This window comes from Mauremys reevesii, linkage group 1 (genome assembly GCF_016161935.1).
Source record: "Mauremys reevesii isolate NIE-2019 linkage group 1, ASM1616193v1, whole genome shotgun sequence".
Classification (NCBI taxonomy): domain Eukaryota; kingdom Metazoa; phylum Chordata; order Testudines; family Geoemydidae; genus Mauremys; species Mauremys reevesii.
The window spans coordinates 32,386,684-32,406,338 of record NC_052623.1 but is presented as its reverse complement, the minus strand read 5'-3'; the positions used below and the strand labels follow the sequence as shown (position 1 = coordinate 32,406,338).

The window sequence follows — 19,655 nt, the reverse complement described above, 5'->3', positions numbered from 1 at the left end:
TGGATATGAAAAGGGTATAGCTGATCTCTGACTTGCTTCTTGTATCAGGCAGGGCATCAACCTCCCAAAAATACAAATAATAATCCACTGTAAACAAGTACTGTTTTTCCTTGAAGGTAAATAAGTCCACTCCCGCTGTTTCTTATGGTCAGGTGGGCAGCTCATGTGGTAACAGTCTCTTTCTGCAAGTGGTTATCACACAAACAGGTGTCACACCCTTCTATCAAATGTATTCATTCCTGGCCAGTAAATATATGCTTGAGCCTGTCTAAGACAGCTGTCATGCTCAGCTGTGAGGCATATTTTTTTTATGACATCTCAATGCAATGAGGTGGGGACAATAGCTCTCTTCCTCAAAATATAATTATATCCTGCACACTCAGCTCATCTTTAATTTGAAAATATGGTTCTGCTCCTACCAGTAGTTAGCTTTTGTCTTCTGGCCACCCTGCTAGTATTGCTGTCTTGACTGCCTGTAATTGGATTTTTTTCATAATGTCTTTGATTTCCATCATCTTAACCTAGAAGATAGTGCAGCAAGTTAATGGATTTAATATCCTGATTCCTCTTCCCCCAACTCCCTGGTGCTGGAAATATATGACCTGCTCAGGGTGTCAGCTAACACCAGTAATTGTTCTGGACAACATCTGATCTCCACCTGGTAGTGCTGGAGGTGCATCAACATGAACTGCAATCCCTTTGGAGCACTAAGAATTGACTTTGCCATAACTGTCTCTAGGAATTTTGTGGTCTGATTGCGCTATTAATGAGTGATCATAAGTGCGCTGATGGAATCATTTAACCCCAAATACAACAACCACAAATTCTTTTTCTATTTGGGCATACCCATGTTCAATCTCTGACAGGGCTCTGCGGGCATAAGCAACTGGCTGCTCCTGTAAAAGAGCTACACCCAAACCTTTCTCCAATGCATCGTACTGGAGTGTCAGTGGCTCTCCTAGTATCTGTTATAATTTATTTCAGTATGTTAAATGCTTGCTGTTGGGAACCTGCACACTCAGCATCCTGCTTTGTGAGTTGATGTATTGGTTCCACTGCTGCAGACACGAAGGAAGAAAAACTGGACGGAAAATGTATCATTCCTATGAGCCGTACCCCTTTTATATTCACTGGCATAGGCATGTCTCTGACTGCTTTGAACTTGTTAGAATTTGCTTTCAGTCCCTTTGCTGTGAGCAGATGTCCCAAAATATATCACCTCACGCTCTTTGAGTTGCATTTTTCTGGCTGAGTTTTATGTTCTTGTCCTTGTATTGCTTAGAAAAGCCTGGAGTTTTCTGTCATGGTCTTATTCAGCTTCTGTTTCGTTGCTCCTTTCACCTATACTGAGGATATCATCTGCAATTATTTTAACCCAGGCAGTCATTCCAGGGTCCCATCTAGAACATGTTGGGTGCTAGGCTTATGCCCACCAGCATGCACAGCCATCTGTAGCATTAAATGGTGTTGCAAAGGTGTCAGCATGTTGGACTTTTTATCCAGGCTTATGTGCCCAAACCCATTTCTCACATGATATACCATAACGATTCTGGCTTTGGAAAGTTCTGGCAAAATTTTATCAATTGTGGGCAGTAGATAGTGGCATCTTTTCAATGCCTGGTTCACTGGCTTTGGGTCTCTGCAGATATGCAATTTGCCTGTTGGCTTCTTTACCACCACCATGCTGCTAACCCAGGTTCTAGGGGCTTCTACAGGTTTTATGATACCCCTGCTCTGCAGACTTTCGAGCTCCTTCAGTACTGGATGGCACTGTGTCACTGCAATTTTCCTTTTGTGGTAAGCACATAGGCGGCAGGTTATATATTTGTGTGGTGCCGGGCTCCAGGAATATTCAGGGCTGGGGGGCCCTGCTCCAGCAATAGTTGGAGCTGGGTGTCTCCCCCGGCCCTGCCTGGATCGGGCCCCGGCCCCCCCAGGTCTCCCCCCGCCGCCGCAACCCTGCCTGGAGCAGGTCTCAGCCCCCACCTGCCACCCCCCCCCGCGTGTCACCCCCCTCCGCCGCTCCGCGTCACATCCCTGCCTGACAGAAATAAGCACACGCCTCTCCCCTGCTTGCTCTGTGCTGCCGGAGATCGCTCGGGGCAGAACGGCTGTCTGCTGCCCCAGGGTCCTAGTGCCTGCCATTCACTAATGGCAAGGCAGGCTGCCCTTACCCTGAGCCTCTCCAACGCCCTAAACCCTAAGCCCCAGCCAGAGCCCTCATCCTCCCACACCCTAATCCTCATCCCCAGCCAGAGCCCTCATCCCCCTGCACCCTAATCCTCAGCCCCAGCCCTGAGCGCCCCCACATCATGAACCCCTCATCCCCCTGCACCCTAATCCTCAGCCCCAGCCAGAGCCCTCATCCCCCTGCACCCTAATCCTCAGCCCCAGCCCTGAGCGCCCCCACATCATGAACCCCTCATCCCCCTGCACCCTAATGCTCAGCCCCAGCCCTGAGCCCCCCTGCAGCATGAACCCCTCATCCTCAGCCCCAACCCTCATACCTCTGCACCCTAATCCTCTGCCCCAGTCCTGAGCCTCCCCACACAGCATGAACCCCTCATCCCCAGCCAGAACCCTCATCCCCTCGCACCCTAATCCTCTGCCCCAGCCCTGAGCACCCCCCCATCATGAACCCCTCATCCTCAGCCCCACAGCCCTCACCCCACACCCCAAACCTCTGCCCTAGTCCTGAGCCCCTCCTGCATCATGAACCCCTCATCCCCCAGCCAGAGCCCTCATCCCCCCACATCCCAACCCTCTGCCCTAGCCCTGAGCCCCCCGCATCATGAACTCCTCATCCACAGCCCTCACCCCACAGCCCAACCCTCTTCCCTAGCCCTGAGCTCCCCCTGCATCATGAACCCCTCATCCACAGCCCTCACCCCACAGCCCAACCCTCTTCCCTAGCCCTGAGCCCCCTCCTGCATCATAAACCCCTCATCCTCAGCCCCACAGCCCTCACCCTGCACTCCCTCCTATCCCCAAACTCCCTCCCCAGAAGGTGCACCCCCTCCCCCTTCCCACACACCCCTTCCCAACACCAAACTCCGTCCCAAAGCCTGCACTCTTCACCCCCTCCTGCACACCCACCCCCTGCCCCAGCCCAGAGCCTGCACCCAGCACCCATCTTCATCCCAAAGCCTGCACCCTGCACCTCTCCTGCACCCTAATCCCCAGCCCAGGATCTGCACCCCCCAGACCTCCCCCGCTGGGCCCCCTCCCAGAGCCTTAGGCAGGTGGGGGCGGAGTTAGGGGGGGCGGAGTTGGGGGCGGGTTCTGGGCACCACCAAAATTTTTACAAACTTGCCACCCATGAGCACACAGGTTCTACTGTGGAGTCTACTTCCAGTAGCAGTTTCCTTTGAGGCACTCATTGCCTTTGAAAGCATCCCCATATGCTTTTAAAATGGTCTCCATTGTCCATGGAACGCCCCCTTTTTCTTCTTGCACTGCAGATATAAAATTCTGACACTATATCCTGATCAGATCCATGGCTTCTATAGCTGTATACCCCAAGAGAGGTCTGGAGAGCTTACCATCCACCACCACAAACTTCAGTTGATACCATCTGTTATTTTTCAGGTTAGTTACTATGAGGTTACATATTCCTATAGGCTACATCAGGGATCGGCAACCTTTTGGCCCGCAGCCCGCCAGGGTAAGCACCCTGGTGGGCTGGGCTGATTTGTTTACCTGCCGTGTCCACAGGTTCGGCCGATCGCGGCTCCCATTGGCCACGGTTCACCGCTCCAGGCCAGTGGGAAGCAGCGGCCAGTAGATCCCTCGGCCCACGCCACTTCCCGCAGCCCCATTGGCCTGGAGCGGCGAACCGTGGCCAGTGGGAGACGCGATCAGCTGAACCTGTGGATGCGGCAAGTAAACAAATCAGCCCAGCCCACTAGGGGGCTTACCCTGGTGGGCCGCATGCCAAAGATTGCCGATCCCTGGGCTACATTATGCTCCCACTGTACATTAGCAGACTGCACCTTCCCTTTGTAATGAGTGTCTTTGAGTCCAGTTCACACTGAGGAATCACACTGCAGGAAGCCGCACCATCCAGCTGAAATCACAGAGGGTATTTCACTATTAACAAAGTTGCATGTACAGAGGTTGGTGTTGTCCTTTGTTTCCTTTGTGTCCCAGCAGCCTGAACCTGATATGCTCTTAGACTCATGTCATCATTGCTGTCCATTTCCCTCTTGTACAAGTCTGACTGAATCTTTGAGACCTTTCGCTGCTCTTGCATACACTGACAAAATGGCTCAAATTGCCATATGCAATACTGTCCTAGCTCAGGGCACTGCTTCTTTACCAGCTCATGCTTTCTCCCAAAGTAAATGCATCTCACTATGGGTATGATAGCCTGGCCACCTGCTCTCCTTTTCTGTTGTCTCATCTCATGTACTTCTTGGGGTGTTGTGCCTCCTAGGGCTTTCATCCTGTCGTTTGTGGCTTCTACTGCATGCCCCATATTTAAGCATCTGTCTAATATGGGATCATCTTCCCTGAGCAGTCGCTCCCACAGGTGGTGATCCCAACTGCCACAGTCCTGACTAAGGAAGTCTGTCTAGTCCTCATATATATATAAAACAGTAGCATAGGGGTCTATCTCTACACTCCTTCAAACAGGTCTCTAGTGAAAAACCCGTGTTGCTCCAGTTTCGTTTTGCTGTGGAGAGCAACAGGTCTCCAGGGCTCCTAGGACTGCAGTGAGGCTGGAGGCAATGGTGAGCTTCAAAGTGGTGCAGATTTCTCTGCCTTGTTCCCCAATAAGGTAAAATAATAGTTTAACTTTCCTGCTGTTCTCATTCTCCTCCATGGCCAGGATTGCACATTGATTAGCTAGTATTTTTGATAAAATCTTTGTATCGTGATTCAGCAGTGATATGGCCTATAAGAGATGCATAAAGATAAGGTCTTTTCCAACTTTAGGGAGAACAACAGTAGCTTATTTCATAGATTGTGGAAGTTCCTTGACAATTAAAGGTACCCCTCAATATAAATATCTTGAAAAATGTAGCTGAAAATCAATCAGATCCTGGAGTTTTATCACTTTTTCTACTTCTGTTACTTCTTTCTCTAAAGGTTCTTTATCAATTTTATACATCTTTAGCAAGCCTGCTGTATTTCTAGATAATTTTGAATACCTTCAGAGCTTGGAGTATCTGAAGTATATATATCTTTATAAAAAGCAGCAAAAGTGACACATTTCATTAGGATGAACAACTGTCTTTTGCTGATTTTTTTGCTACTGAATGCCTTTACAGTTCAAAGCCAATAACTTATCACTTTTATTTCCTTTTTTGTAAAACATCCGTATAATTAATGGCTTTATCAGTAGTCTGTCATCAACATATGCAATTCCCCCCTAATATTAATGAATTATCTATATACTTTTTTTGAACCTTTTTTTTTCCACAGGGAAAATTTGGTGGATGCTCTGCACCCAGCGGCAGCTCCCCACCCTGCCCCTCTGCCTCAGCTCACCTCCGCCTCCGCTTCACCTCTTCCCCTGAGTGCGCCGTGTGCCTGCTTTTTCCCCCTGGATCCCAGCGCTTGCGCTGTGAAACAGCTGTTTCTCGGCGGCACGTGCAGGCCGGGAGGGGGGAAGAGGGGGAACGTGGCGTGCTCAGGGGAAAAGGTGGGGCCGAGGCAGGGATTTGGGGAGGGGTTCAATAGGAGCAGGGAGGGGGCGGATTTGGGGTGGGGACTTTGGGGAAGGGGTTGGAATGGGGCAGGGCAGGGGTGGAGTCAGGGCGGGGCCAGAGGGCATGAGTACCGGGAAAAGTTGGCACCTATGTGTTCTTATATGGTGCTGTGGGTACTGCCTAAGGAGTTCTAGACATCATTTGGGCCTCCTGTCTCCATAGTTTAAAGAGGTAGCTGATTAGAGTCAGTTGAGAGTCCCTGTTTTGTTCAGTGATCACTAGAGCTGAAGTCACTGATAACCAGGTCTGGGTGCTGAACCCTAGACCTGCTGTGGGACAGTGTTGAACTGAAAGTGACTGCACAGATTGCACTAGCAATGAGGTTCCCCACTATCTGCTGAAGTCATTGAGAGCTGGATTATGTGTTGGAACTTCAGAATGTTATGTCATGGTAGAGAAGCAGGTGGCAGAGTGAACAATGTAGCAGAGCAGCAGTGGCAGCAGAGTGAACAGCGGCAGCCATGGGCAGCAATGGCAAAGGGAATGGCAGCAACTGTGAGGCAGTTGCAGCAGTGGCTGCAGCAGCAGAGGCATTGCTCGATGCCTTCATCCTCCCCGGGGTGGGAGGTGAACCTCTGTGAATGCACCTCTGAACTCTGGGTCTCCACTAACCAAGGACAGCAACTGTGAGTGGGTACAACAGAGGAGGGGGGGAGGTATTAAGGGACATTTGTTTGTTGGGCTTTCACACTACAAAGTGAGAAACTGAAGCAAAGAACAATGCCCAACATACTGTGAGATGGGTGTTTGCCTATCGTCACATGCTTTTGAATTATGGTTGTGGTGTTTTGTCAAATTAATGTTGGGTCCCCTTTCCCCTTTTAATCAAAGATCATTTTGTTGTACACAGACTTAATGCTTGTGAGAGGGGAAGTATTACCGCTTAGAAGCACCCAGCAGTGTTATTTTGTTTTCCCAGATTACTTAGTGGGACCTTGAGCCAATTCTATTATGTGTTGTTAAGAGAAACCTCTAGACTAGAACCTGGCCCTTGTTGTTGCCAATTTCACCTGGCAAAAGGGTTACAGATGTAAATGGTAGAATTACATATAACAACGCAGAAAAGGCAGAAGTGTTCAATAAATATTTCTGTTCGGTATTTGGGTAAAGACTGATGATATAGTCTCACCATACGATGATGATAACACTCTGTTCCACTAGTATCTCAGGTGGATGTTAAACAACAGCTGCTAAAGTTAGACGTTTTTGAATCCGCAAGTCCAGATAACTTGCATCCAAGAGTTTTAAAAGAGCTGGCTGAGAAGCTAGACTGTTTTTACTGATTTTCAATAAGTCTTGGAACACTGGGGAAGTTCCAGTAGACTGGAAGAAAACTAATGTTGTGCCAATATTTAAAAAGGATAAACAGGTTGATCTAGGTAATTATTGACCTGTCAGTCTGACATTGATCCTGTGCAAGATAATGGAGTAGCAGATAAAGGATTCAATTAATAAATAATTAAAAAGGGTAACATAATTAATGCCAATCAACATTGGTTTATGGCAAATAGATCATGTCAAACTAAATTATTTGTTATGAGATTACATGTTTGGTTGATAGAAATAATAGTGTTAATGTAATATACTCAGATTTCTGTAATGCATTTGACTTTGTACACATGACATTTTGATTAAAACCTAGAATTATGTATAATTAACATTGCACATATTAAATGGATTAAAATCTGGCTAACTGATAGGTCTCAAAATGTAACTATAAACACGGAATCATCATGGAAATGGTGTGTTTCTAGTGGGTCCCTCAAGAATTGGTTCTTGGCCCTATCATTTGTATTAATAACCTGGAAGAAAACATAAAATCATCACTGATAAAGTTTGTAGATGACACAAAATTGGGGGAATGGTAAATAATGAAGAGGACAGGTCACTGATTCAGAGCAATCTGGATTACATGGTAAACTGAGTGCAAGCAAACAATGTGTGTTATGTTCACATCTAGGATCAAGGAATGTAAGCCAGACTTACTTAATGGGGGACTATATTCTGGGAAGCAGTGACTCTGAAAAAGATTTGGGGTTTATGGTGGATTATCAGCTGAACATGAGCTCTCAGTGTGACACTGTGGCCAACATGCACTCACTCCCTTGATGAATAAACAGGGGAATCTCAAGCAGGAATATAGAGGTTATTTTACCTCCGTATTTGGCACTGCTGCAACTGCTGCTGGGAATACTGTGACCACAATTCAAGAAGGATGTAGAGAAATTGGAAAGGGTTCAAAAAAGAGACAAAAAATGATTAAATGATTAGAGAACTTGGTTTAGAGTGACAGATTAAATCTATTTAGCTTAACAAAGAGAAGGTTAAGGGGTGACTTGATTACAGTCTATAAGTAATTACATGGGGACAAATATTTACTAATGGGCTCTTCAGTCTAGTAGAGAAAGTTATAACAGGATCCAATGGCTGGCAGCTGAAGCTAAACAAATTCAGACTGAAAATAAGGTGTACATTTACAGTGAGCATGATGAACCATTGGAACAATTTACCAAGAGTCATGGTGGATTCTCCATCACTGACAAACATTTTAAATCGAGATTGGATATTTTTCAAAAATATATGCTCTGGGATTATTTGGGGGAAGTTCTATGTCCTGTGTTACACAGGAGGAAAGAGTAGATGATCACTATTGTCCTTTCTGTCTTGAATCTATGAATCTATAATTGAGGCCCCCTTACTGAAAACTTCCTGCACCAACAGTCCCTGTACGATACAGCTATGGGCTGTTTACATTCAGCACCTCAGCTGAACCCATATGTTGTGGTATCACATAGAGAGAGAGGCTGTGAGGTAACCAGAGCACAACCCATTTAAATTGTGCAGTAAATTACACATCGGTAAATTGATGTAATTTACTTGATGACAGAATGGAAGGATGGGGCTACACCAGAAAAAGCAAATAGTGTGTGTGTGTGCAGGTTGTTTACTTTATTCTGCTTAAATCCCACCTTTCCACACTCTCTGTAATTTTTCATCAGCCTTCAGTACTAAATCTGCCAGCAAAAATGCTAGCTTTGGATAGTGGTTTGTACCGTGGACAACTTTCCACTATGAATACCAATTCAGCTTTCCACATAAATCACAAAATATCTTTCAGACTGTAACAACTTTTGTTTACTACTGAACTGGGTCAGAATTAGATTAGCAAACTTTAACTAGGTCACCCTCTCTTTTGAATCCCTTCACTACTTCACTCTTCTCTATCGTATAAAACATAAGCTTCTTGTCTTCACTTTCAAGACCTATCCCTACCTTACCTATCATTTCTCATTCAGTATTAAAAGGTTATCTCCAACCTCAAATTGGTCCATGATGTCAGCCTCTATCATCCACTTGTTAAATTTTCAAACAAGCACCCTCATCCTAGGGACAAGCTCCCAGTAAACATCTGCAAAACCAACTCATTATCCTCCTTCAAACTTTCCTTTGCCATGGAGTCTACAAAAACATTGTCAACAGTCAGGCTGCTCAGGTGCTGAGACCACAGCCTACCATGCTGACTATAATGTCTTGTTGTTTCTTTGTATCCCCCATCTGCCTATATAAATCTGTGGTCTCTTATCTTATGCTTAGACTATAAACTCTTTGGGGCAGGGATTATCTTTTTGTTCTGTGTTTGTACAGCACCTAGCACAATGGGGACCTGCTCTATGACTGGGGATTCTAGGCACTATGATAATACATACAATGATAATAATTAATAACCTATTACCAATGACCACGCCTCTCTCTTCTAATTTGACGATAGTTGATTCTACCGACTAGTCATGCCCCTCTCTTCAATCATCAATTCCGTTCATTCTCCTTCTCATCCAGGTTTCTAGACAGTTTGTATAATTTTCCTAATGTTTCCTAATAGACATAACAAGAACCTGTTTTTCCTTATTCTTTATAATAGTTAAAATTTTAATTTAGAAATGGAAATTAGAGCCTAAAACTTTCTAAAAATGCTGTGCTCAGAAAACCAGTCTTTCCTTTTTGCCCTCTCTCCTCATTATACTTAGATTTTGCAGACATCTGGATCATTACCTACGATATTATGTATGTAAATGTGAACCAAAGCCTATGCACAACAACATAGGTTAAGGACAGTTTCATCTTAAATCATAAGTTCACTTGTCTTTAGATATTTAAACCAGATACTAGAACGTTAATGTATTTTTCCTTTATTATAGCTTTTAAAAAAGGAATAATGTAATCTGATTAATACAACAGTCCAGGGATCAGCAACCTTTGGCACATGGCCCGTCAGGAAAATCTGCTGGCGGGCCGGGACGGTTTGTTTACCTGCAGCATCCGCAAGTTCAGTCGATCGCAGCTCTTGCTGGCCGTGGTTCGCCGTTCCAGGCCAATGGGGGCTGCAGAAAGCAGCCTGGGCCAAGGAATGTGCTGGCCGCTGCTTCCCACAGCCGTCATTGGCCTGGAGCTGTGAACCATGGCCAGTGGGAGCTGCGATTTGTCAAACCTGTGGATGCTGCAGGTAAACAAACCGTTCCGGCCCGCCAGCGGATTTCCCTGACGAGCCGTGTGCCAAAGGTTGCCGATCGCTGCAATAGTCCATCAGGATCTGCTGCTATTAAGTTCTATTAAATTTAAGCTTGGATGGATTAGATTTTTATGTGAAAATATCAGTAAACACTGATTTCACCATACATACACAAACTGATGAAAAAATATTTCCATCTATGACAATCTAAATTTCCAGATCGGCAAAGTAAGAAAAATGTTGCTTCAGAATTTATTAGAGTTTTGATTTAAGGATATTTACACTGTATATTTTGACATTTGATGTTGACAATTCATGTTTTAATGGATTACTTTTAACAGTTTAGGTTTAACTTTTTGAATCTCAAAGTCCACCATCATAAAACAATTACTGTCGGGTTCCTCTACAATTTCCCACAATTTGAAAATCTAAATTGATTAAAAAAGGCTTAAAATGCATAATTTTGTGCAACTGTGAAAATTTAAATAGATACAAATCAAAACGTTTAAAAATAAACATCAGTATTATCTATCAAAATTTAAAAAAAAAATCAAATTCTCCAAAACCTAATTGCATTAGTCAGAGCTCAGTTACATAACAGTTACACTCCTTCCATCATCCATACACATACATGGATAGATAATCTGTGTATTCTGAGTGTTTGTAGCAGTAAAATAATCTTCATTATTTTGCTAACGCTTATACAATTTGTCTTGCTAATGCAGGGCCGTCCAGAGGGGGGGCAAGTGGGGCAATTTGCCCCAGGCCCTGGGCTCCGCAGGGGCCCCCGCGAGAGTTTTTCGGGGCTCCTGGAGCGGGGTCCTTCACTCGGCAGCGGGTCCTGCTTCGGCGGTAATTTGGCGGCACGGGGCCCTGCTGCGGGTCTTCGGGGCACTTCGGCGGCGGGTCCCGGAGCAGAAGGACCCCCCCGCCGCCGAATTACTGCTGAAACAGGGCCCCCCCGCTGCCGAAGACCCCAGGCCCCCTGAGTCCTCTGGGCGGCCCTGTGCTAATGTTCAGAGAATATTCTTTTTTCCCTAGTATGCTGATGGCTAAGTGTACACTGTGCTAGTCCCAGTAACTATGCATATTAAAATCTTTAAGAAAGAGCAGTATCTGCTTTTTAAGACAGCAATATTTTGGCTGATGGATTTTTTTTTTATCGCCAAAGGAATTAGTTTATAATATGGCTAAATAATTTGCAAACTTCCAACTTTTAAGTCAAAACTGCTTTTTATCTGAAGTGAATTACTGCAAAAATGTCTGAAATCTCAACCAAAGCCGTTAAACCACCAGTTGATAAAATAAAGTAAAAAATTTGTCAGATTTATTAGTGAGGAGAGCAAATTTGACCTTTAAAGAATCCTTCCAATTAATTTTAAAATATAGTCTAAAAAAATACATTTTATTTAAAAAAAACAGTTAAGGTTGTTGTGTGACATCACCATACTTACCTATCAGATCATTTACAAAATCCAAGCATTTATAAGCAAAGAAAAATAATTCAAGACATATTAAACCATATGTGTAACATAATACATTTCGTATTCTATACAAAACATAAATATGTTATTCTTATCAGGTGTAAACAAACACCTTTTTCAGTACAATACAATCTTTATTCTGACCCATGGCATTTTTAATGTGTTATATTGATTTTTGTATAATGTTAAGGAATACTTTTACTTTTAAAGTATTATCAATTATATTTATAAACAGAATATTTTTATAAAACAGTTATAATTACTTGAGATTAACAATGCTGTATATGTTGCTTTATAGGAAAACATACAACATTTTTTATTTATAAAAATTTGGATAAATTCCAAATCATCAATTTGTTGCCTAACCCATAGTAAAGGGTGGTGCTTTGTTGTGCTGCTCCTGGAAAACCACAGTAAGTCACAATCTCTCTCTTGATTTTTCTGCTGCTCTGGGAAGGGAATAAACTATCCAGATCTCTATACTTGTAGTATATTTTCCCTGATGTGTCAACTTAACTACACCACATGTGGAATCAAGGTTCCACCCACCTGGGTGAGGGAAGGGACAGAGTGGTTCTGCAAAGCCTGCTTCCCTTGCATGCAAAAAGCAGAGGTATGTGGCACTAGTGGAAAAGAGTAAAAGTATTCCTTATGACCCCCCTGCTCCCTTCTAGCAGCGAGCAGGATGGGCCATAGTCTGTCTATATGTATATGGACTTGTATCTGAAGCTGATAAATGTCTCATTAATGTGTACATATATAGGGCCAGATTCTGCCACCCTTATGTTAAGTGGTACAGTGCTTTGCAATAAGTCCCATTGATTTAAATGGTATTATTTGTGTCAGAAACTAAGTAAGAAGTTCACAATCTGACCCATGTTTATATTTCTTCTTTAGAAAGGTTGTGTATTGAGATAATAGATGAAATAATTGTATTTATTTTGTCAGAGTTAAGACTGTTCTGTTGTGATAAAAAGTGCATTTCTTAATATTTGTTCAAAAAAATTTGTTTATCTTTACTATATAGGCAACCTAAGATTAATTATATCGTTAACTTTTCATTTCCTTGCTCTTAAGAGCTTGGATTTTGTAAATGATGTGATTGGTATCTATACTACTGTGGCTTACCAACTTTAACTGTTCTTTTAAAAACAATTTTAAGAAAATTCTTAGGGCTTCCAAAAATAGCTCATATATCTTTCTTTTGTCCACGTAAATTAAAGTAGTTTTAAAAAATTAAATAAATGACAGACAAGGCATCAGATTATTAAATTACCATGGAGTGAGCTGTACTGCCCTACCTAATAGTGACTACTACTTCTCCATAATATACATAGAAAAAGCAATGAAGGGCATGGGAGAAGAATTATCTTAAAACTTTACTATCCCATGTTCTACATCTTTCAAAAAAACAAAAAAATTCAATTCCATTAAGGGCTCCAACCCCCAAAACAGAAGTCAGTGCTTACCCAACCACAAATTGTTCCTGCAACACTTGCAATTTCTGCTCCATTTCCCCCTCTATATTGTTCTTTTAAACTGTCAAAAGCAAACAATGAAATAAAATAATTTAGACTTTTATGTGTATACTTATACAGACATTCACTACATGTGGAGTGTTTCAACTTTTCTTTAATTTTGTAACTTTTCAGTTGGAAATACCCCACGCACACTGAATTGTGGAGTAGCTCTGTGGAATATCTCATAGGGCTAGTCTACACTTACCAGCCGGGTCGACGCGGTGAGTTCGACTTCTCAGAGTTCGAACTATCGCGTCTAATCTGGACGCGATAGTTCGAACTCCGGAAGCGCCGCGGTCGACTCCGGTACTCCACCACTGCAAAAGGCGGTGGCGGAGTCGACCTTGGAGCCGCGGACTTCGATACCCCGGCGTCTGGACGGGTGAGTAGTTCGAACTAGGGTACTTTGAATTCAGCTACGCTATTCACGTAGCTGAACTTGCGTACCCTAGTTCGACCCCCGCCCTTAGTGTAGACCTGCCCATAGTGAGTATGGCACTGGGATATGGAGTAACCCCAACTCTGTGACAGCAGCCGTTGGAGTTGATGCAACATTGGGGTTTAGAGGAGCCCTGGCTCTGTTGGGTGGTGGCTCTGAGGTAACTCTAAGGATAGAGCAGTCCCCGCTCCATGGTAGAGATGGTATGTCAGTTGGGTTTGGATCAGCTCCAGCTGTGTGGTGGCAGCACAGGCTAGAGAGAAGCAACAAACCTGGGTTTAGAGAAACTCCAGTCCTGTGGTGGCAATTTGGGCTTGGCGCAGTCCTAGCTCTACAGCACTGAATTGCAAAAGTCCTGACACTAGGGTTTAGAGTAGGGCTGTCAAGCAATTAAAAATATTAATTGTGATTAATCGCAAATTAATTGTGCGGTTAAACAATAATAGAATACCTTTTATTTAAATATTTTGGATGTCTTCCACATTTTCAAATATATTGATTTCAATTTCAACACAGAATACAAAGTGTACATTGCTCACTTTATTTTTTTAAATAAATATTTGCACTGTAAAAATAAAATTCATTTAATACAAGTACTGTAGTGCAATCTCTTTATCATGAAAGTTGAACTTACACATGTAGAATTATGCACAAAAAGTAACTGCATTCAAAAATAAAACAATGTCAAACTTTAGAGCCTACAAGTCCACTCAGTCCTACTTCTTCTTCTTCTTCAGCCAATTGCTCAGACAAACAAGTTTGTTTACATGTGCAGGAGACAATGCTGCCTGCTTCTTGTTTACATTGTCACCTGAAAGTTTGCATGGCACTGTTGTAGTCGGCATTGCAAGATATTTACATGCCAGAGGCACTAAAGATTCATATGTTCCTTCATGCTTCAACCACCATTTCAGAGGACATGATTCCATGCTGATGATAGGTTCTGCTCACTAACAATTCAAAGCAGTGCAGATTGACACAGGTTCATTTTCATCATCTGAGTCAGATTGCCACCAGCAGAAGATTAATTTTCTTTTTTGGTGGTTTGGGTTCTGTAGTTTCTGCATTGGAGTGTTGATCTTTTAAGACTTCTGAAAGCATGCTCCATACCTTGTCCCTCTCAGATTTTGGAAGGCACTTCAGGTTCTTAAACCTTGAGTTGACTGCTAGACCTATCTTTAGAAATCTCACATTAGTACCTTCTTTGCATTTTGTCAAATCTGCCGTGAAAGTCTTCTTAAAATGAACAACATGCTGGGTCATCATCCGAGACTGCTATAACATGAAATATATAGCAGAATGCGGGTAAAATACAGAGCAGAATACATACAATTCTCCCTCAGGGAGTTCAGTCACAAATTTAATTAACAGGGTATTTTTTTAACGAGCATCATCAGCATGGAAGTATGTCCTCTGGAATGGTGGCTGAAGCGTGAATGGGCATATGAATGGTTAGCATATCTGGCATGTAAATACCTTGCAATGCTGGCTACAAAAGTGCCAGGGGAACGCCTGTTCTCACCTTCAGGTGACATCGTAAATAAGAAGTGGATAGCATTATTTCCCGAAAATGTAAACAAACTCGTTTGTTTTAGCGATTGGCTGAACAAGAAGTAGGACCGAGTGGACTTGTAGGCTCTAAAGTTTTACATTGTTTTGTTTTTGATTACAGTTATGTAACAAAAAAAATCTACATTTGTAAGTTGCACTTTCATGATACTCTTTGATAAAGAGATTTCACTACAGTATTTGTATGAGGTGAATTGAAAAATATTATTTCTTTTATAATTTTTAAGTGCAAATATTTAATACATTTAAATTGGTATTCTATTGTTTAATAGTGTGATTAAAATTGTGATTAATCATGATTAATTATTTTAATCACAATTAATTTTTTTAGTTAATCATGTGAGTTAACTGTGATTAATTGACAGCACTAGTTCAGAGCATCCCTGGATTCACAGGACCCTCAGGCTCTTGGAGGTGGTACTTGGAGTGGGTCCAAAATCTGAATTCAGAGAAGTCCTGGATTTATGGTGGTGGCAGCAGCATGACAATAGGGTTTGGAATAGCCCCATCTTTGTGGAGTCAAGGACGAGACACAGCAAAAGTAACACTTGGGTGTGGAGTTGACCCAGCACCATGATAAAGGTGGATCAAAGAAGGAGTGAAAACAGGGCGTAGAGCAGGTCCAGTTGGAGTGAATGTGCCACTGGGGTGCAGAGCAGCCAATGTAGAGCATCACTGACTCTGTGGGACCAGGTACCAGTCAGAGTGACGCTGATATTGGCATGGGGAGGGGGCAGGCCTAGCTCTGTGGGAACAGGGAACAGTCAGAGTGAAGCTGGCACTGGCATGGGGGGCAGAGTGAAGCTGACACTGGCATGGTCGCCTCCCTGGCTCTGTGGGGGGTGGGATCAATCAAAGTGAGACTGACATTTGAACGAGGTTGGGAGGGCAGCCCCAGCACTGCAAAGGCAGGGACCAGTCAGAGTGAGGCTGACACTGGCACGGGGACAGCCTAGGCTCTGTGGGGGCAGGGACCAGTTGGGGTAAGGCTGACACTGGCATGGGGGAGGGCATCCCTGGCGCTCTGGGGGCAGACACAAGTCAGGGTGAGGCTGGCACTGGCAGGGCAGAGCAGCCCTGGCTCTGTGGGGGCAGACACAAGTCAGGGTGAGGCTGGCACTTGCACAGGGGCCGGTACCCGGCTCTGTGGGGGCAGAGACCAGTTGGGGTTTCGCTGACGCTGGCACGGGGGCAGGTACCCAGCTCTGTGGGAACAGGAACCAGTTGGGGTGTCGCTGGCACTGGCACGGGGGCCAGTACCTGGCTCTGTGGGAGCAGGGGTCAGTCGGGGTGAGGCGGGCACGGGCGCAGGTACCCGGCGCTGTGGGGGCAGGGACCAGTTGGGGTGAGGCTGTTATTGGCACGGGAGTAGGTACCCGGCTCTGTGGGGGCAGAGACCAGTCAGGGTGTTGCTGGCACTGGCACGGGGGCAGGTACCTGGCTCTGTGGGAGCAGGGGTCAGTCGGGGTGTCACTGATACTGGCACGAGGGCAGGTACCTGGCTTTGTGGGGGCAACAACCAGTTGAGGTGTCGCTGGCACTGGCACAGGGGCAGGTACCCAGCTCTGTGGGGGCAGGAACCAGTTGAGGTGTCGCTGGCACTGGCACAGGGGCAGGTACCCAGCTCTGTGGGGGCAGGGGCCAGTCGGGGTGAGGTTGGCTCGGGGGCAGGTACCCGGCTCTGTGGGGGCAGGGACCCAGTCGGGGTGAGGCTGGCATGGGGGCAGGTACCCAGCTCTGTGGGGGCAGGGACCAGTCGGGGTGATGCTGGCACGAGGGCAGGTACCTGGCTCTGTGGGGATAGGGAGCAGTCGGGTGAGGCTGGCACTGGCACAGGGGCAGGTACCCAGCTCTGTGGGGGCAGGGGCCAGTCGGGGTGAGGTTGGCTCGGGGGCAGGTACCCGGCTCTGTGGGGGCAGGGACCAGTCGGGGTGAGGCTGGCATGGGGGCAGGTACCCAGCTCTGTGGGGGCAGGGACCAGTCGGGGTGATGCTGGCACGAGGGCAGGTACCTGGCTCTGTGGGTATAGGGAGCAGTCGGGTGAGGCTGGCACTGGCACAGGGGCAGGTACCCAGCTCTGTGGGGGCAGGGGCCAGTCGGGATGAGGCTGGCACAGGGGCGACTACCTGGCTCTGTGGGGGCAGGGGCCAGTCGGGTGGGGCTGGCATGGGGCGGGTACCCGGCTCTGTGGGGGTAGGGGCCAGTCGGGGTGAGGCTGGCACGGGGTGGGTACCCGGCTCTGTGGGGGTAGGGGCCAGTCGGGGTGAGGCTGGCACGGGGGTGGATACCCGGCTCTGTGGGAGCACGGACCTGTCGGGGTGAGGCTGGCACGGGGGCGGGTACCTGGCTCTGTGGGGGCAGGGGCCAGTCGGGGTGGGGCTGGCATGGGGGTGGGTACCCAGCTCTGTGGGGGTAGGGGCCTGTCGGGGTGAGGCTGGCACGGGGGCGGGTACCCGGCTCTGTGGGGGCACGGACCTGTCGGGGTGAGGCTGGCACAGGGGCGGGTACCTGGCTCTGTGGGGGCAGGGGCCAGTCGGGGTGAGGTTGGCACGGGGGCAGGTACCCGGCTCTGTGGGGGCAGGGGCCAGTCGTGGTAAGGCTGGCACGGGGGCAGGTACCTGGCTCTGTGGGGGCCAGGGCCAGTCGGGGTGAGGCTGGCACGGGGCAGGTACCCGGCTCTGTGGGGGCAGGGGCCAGTCGGAATGAGGCTGGCATGGGGGCGGGTACCTGCCTCCGTGGGGGCCGGGGCCAGTCGGGGTGAGGCTGGCACAGGGGCGGGCACCTGGCTCTGTGGGGGCAGGGGCCAGTCAGGGTGAGGCTGGCACGGGGGCAGGTACCTGGCTCTGTGGGGGCCGGGGCCAGTCGGGGTGAGGCTGGCACGGGGGCGGGTACCTGGCTCTGTGGGGGCACAGACCTGTCGGGGTGAGGCTGGCACGGGGGCGGGTACCCGGGTGAGGCTGGCACTGGGGCCGGTACCTGGCTCTGGGGGGGCCGGGGCCAGTCGGGGTGAGGCTGGCACGGGGGCGGGTACCTGGCTCTGTGGGGGCCGGGGCCAGTCGGGGTGAAGCTGGCACGGGGGCGGGTACCAGGCGGGTACCCGGCTCTGTGGGGGCAGGGACCAGTCGGGGTGAGGCTGGCACGGGGGCGGGTACCCAGCTCTGTGGGGGCAGGGGCCAGTCGGGGTGAGGTTGGGGCTGGGGCCAGTCGGGGTGAGGCTGGCACGGGGGCGGGCACCTGGCTCTGTGGGTGCCAGGGCCAGTTGGGGTGAGGCTGGCACGGGGGCGGGTACCCGGCTCTGTGGGGGCAGGGGCCAGTCGGGGTGAGGCTGGCACGGGGGCGGGTACCCGGCTCTGTGGGGGCCGGGGCCAGTCGGGGTGAGGCTGGCACGGGGGCGGGTACCCGGCTCTGTGGGGGCAGGGGCCAGTCGCGGTGAGGCTGGCACGGGGGAGGGTACCTGGCTCTGTGGGGGCAGCGGCCTGTCGGGGTGAGGCTGGCACGGGGGCGGGTACCCGGCTCTGTGGGGGCAGGGGCCAGTCGGGGTGAGGCTGGCACGGGGGCGGGTACCCGGCTCTGTGGGGGCAGGGGCCAGTCGGGGTGAGGCTGGCACGGGGGCTGGTACCCGGCTCTGTGGGGGCCGGGGCCAGTCGCGGTGAGGCTGGCACGGGGGCGGGTACCCGGCTCTGTGGGGGCCGGGGCCAGTCGGGGTGAGGCTGGCACGGGGGCGGGTACCTGGCTCCGTGGCAGTGTCCGCTGCGGGGACGCTCACGCCGGGTGGGTGCTGGCGGTGGAGTCGCCTCCAGACCCCAGTGCTGCCGCTGCTGCTGCTGCTGCTGCTGCTGAGCTTGCGAAGCAGCGCGGGATCCGCCCGCCGCTCCCCCTGCTCCCTGGCGTGTCCGGGGCAGTTACCGGCTCCGCTCCTCCGAGCCTGCGTGCGCCGGCCGCAGCGGGTCCCAGATCCCCGGCACCCGCCACCCAGCCGCGCCGTCCCGCCCCGGCTGCCGCCTTCCCGCACCGCGCGGCGGTTACAGGACAGGCCCGGCGGCTTCTCCCGTTACCAGGGGAACGCGAAAGGCCAACGGGAGGAGGCGCGTTGTGTCGGGGCGGGGCAGGCCCGGGCTGAGGAAAGTTGCTGGGGCGGGACCGGGGAAAGGGTCAGGCTCAGGGTCTGAGAGCAGCGGAGTTGCAGCAGGCGGGTCAGAGAGTGAGGGGACGGGGCGGTGAGGGGAGTGTACGGGACAGAGCAGGGTGGGGATGGGACGGCGAGAGGAGGGGGCTGAGTGTGAGGGAATGGGGCAGGCAATGACAGGGGTGGGATGAGAAGGAGAGGGGGCTGAGTGTGAGGGGATGGGGCAGGCAATGACAGGGTTGGGATGGGCAGCGAATGGGGCAGAGTGAGGGTTTTGGGGCAGGCAGGTGAGGGCT

General features: G+C 48.5%; 1 protein-coding gene across 7 annotated transcripts in view; it reads right to left on the bottom strand.

Moving 5' to 3' along the window:
* Nucleotides 1-19,297, bottom strand: part of DEUP1 (deuterosome assembly protein 1) — an 87,202-nt gene extending 67,905 nt beyond the window's left edge. The window contains exons 1-3 of one of the 7 annotated variants that reach the window (XM_039521961.1): nt 18,963-19,116; nt 13,175-13,244; nt 7,870-7,907 (exon numbers count right to left, since the gene is read on the bottom strand). Coding sequence is in view for 4 of the 7 variants with exons in the window: in XM_039521957.1 (XP_039377891.1) it covers nt 13,175-13,218 (44 nt within the window). In the remaining 3 variants the exon portion in view is untranslated. Of the gene's footprint in view, nt 1-7,869; nt 7,908-9,447; nt 9,588-13,174; nt 13,245-18,962 lie in introns of those variants that run through there. The other 6 variants (XM_039521957.1, XM_039521967.1, XM_039521940.1 and 3 more) reach the window with 6 other exon arrangements.
* Nucleotides 19,298-19,655: the final 358 nt, after the last annotated feature.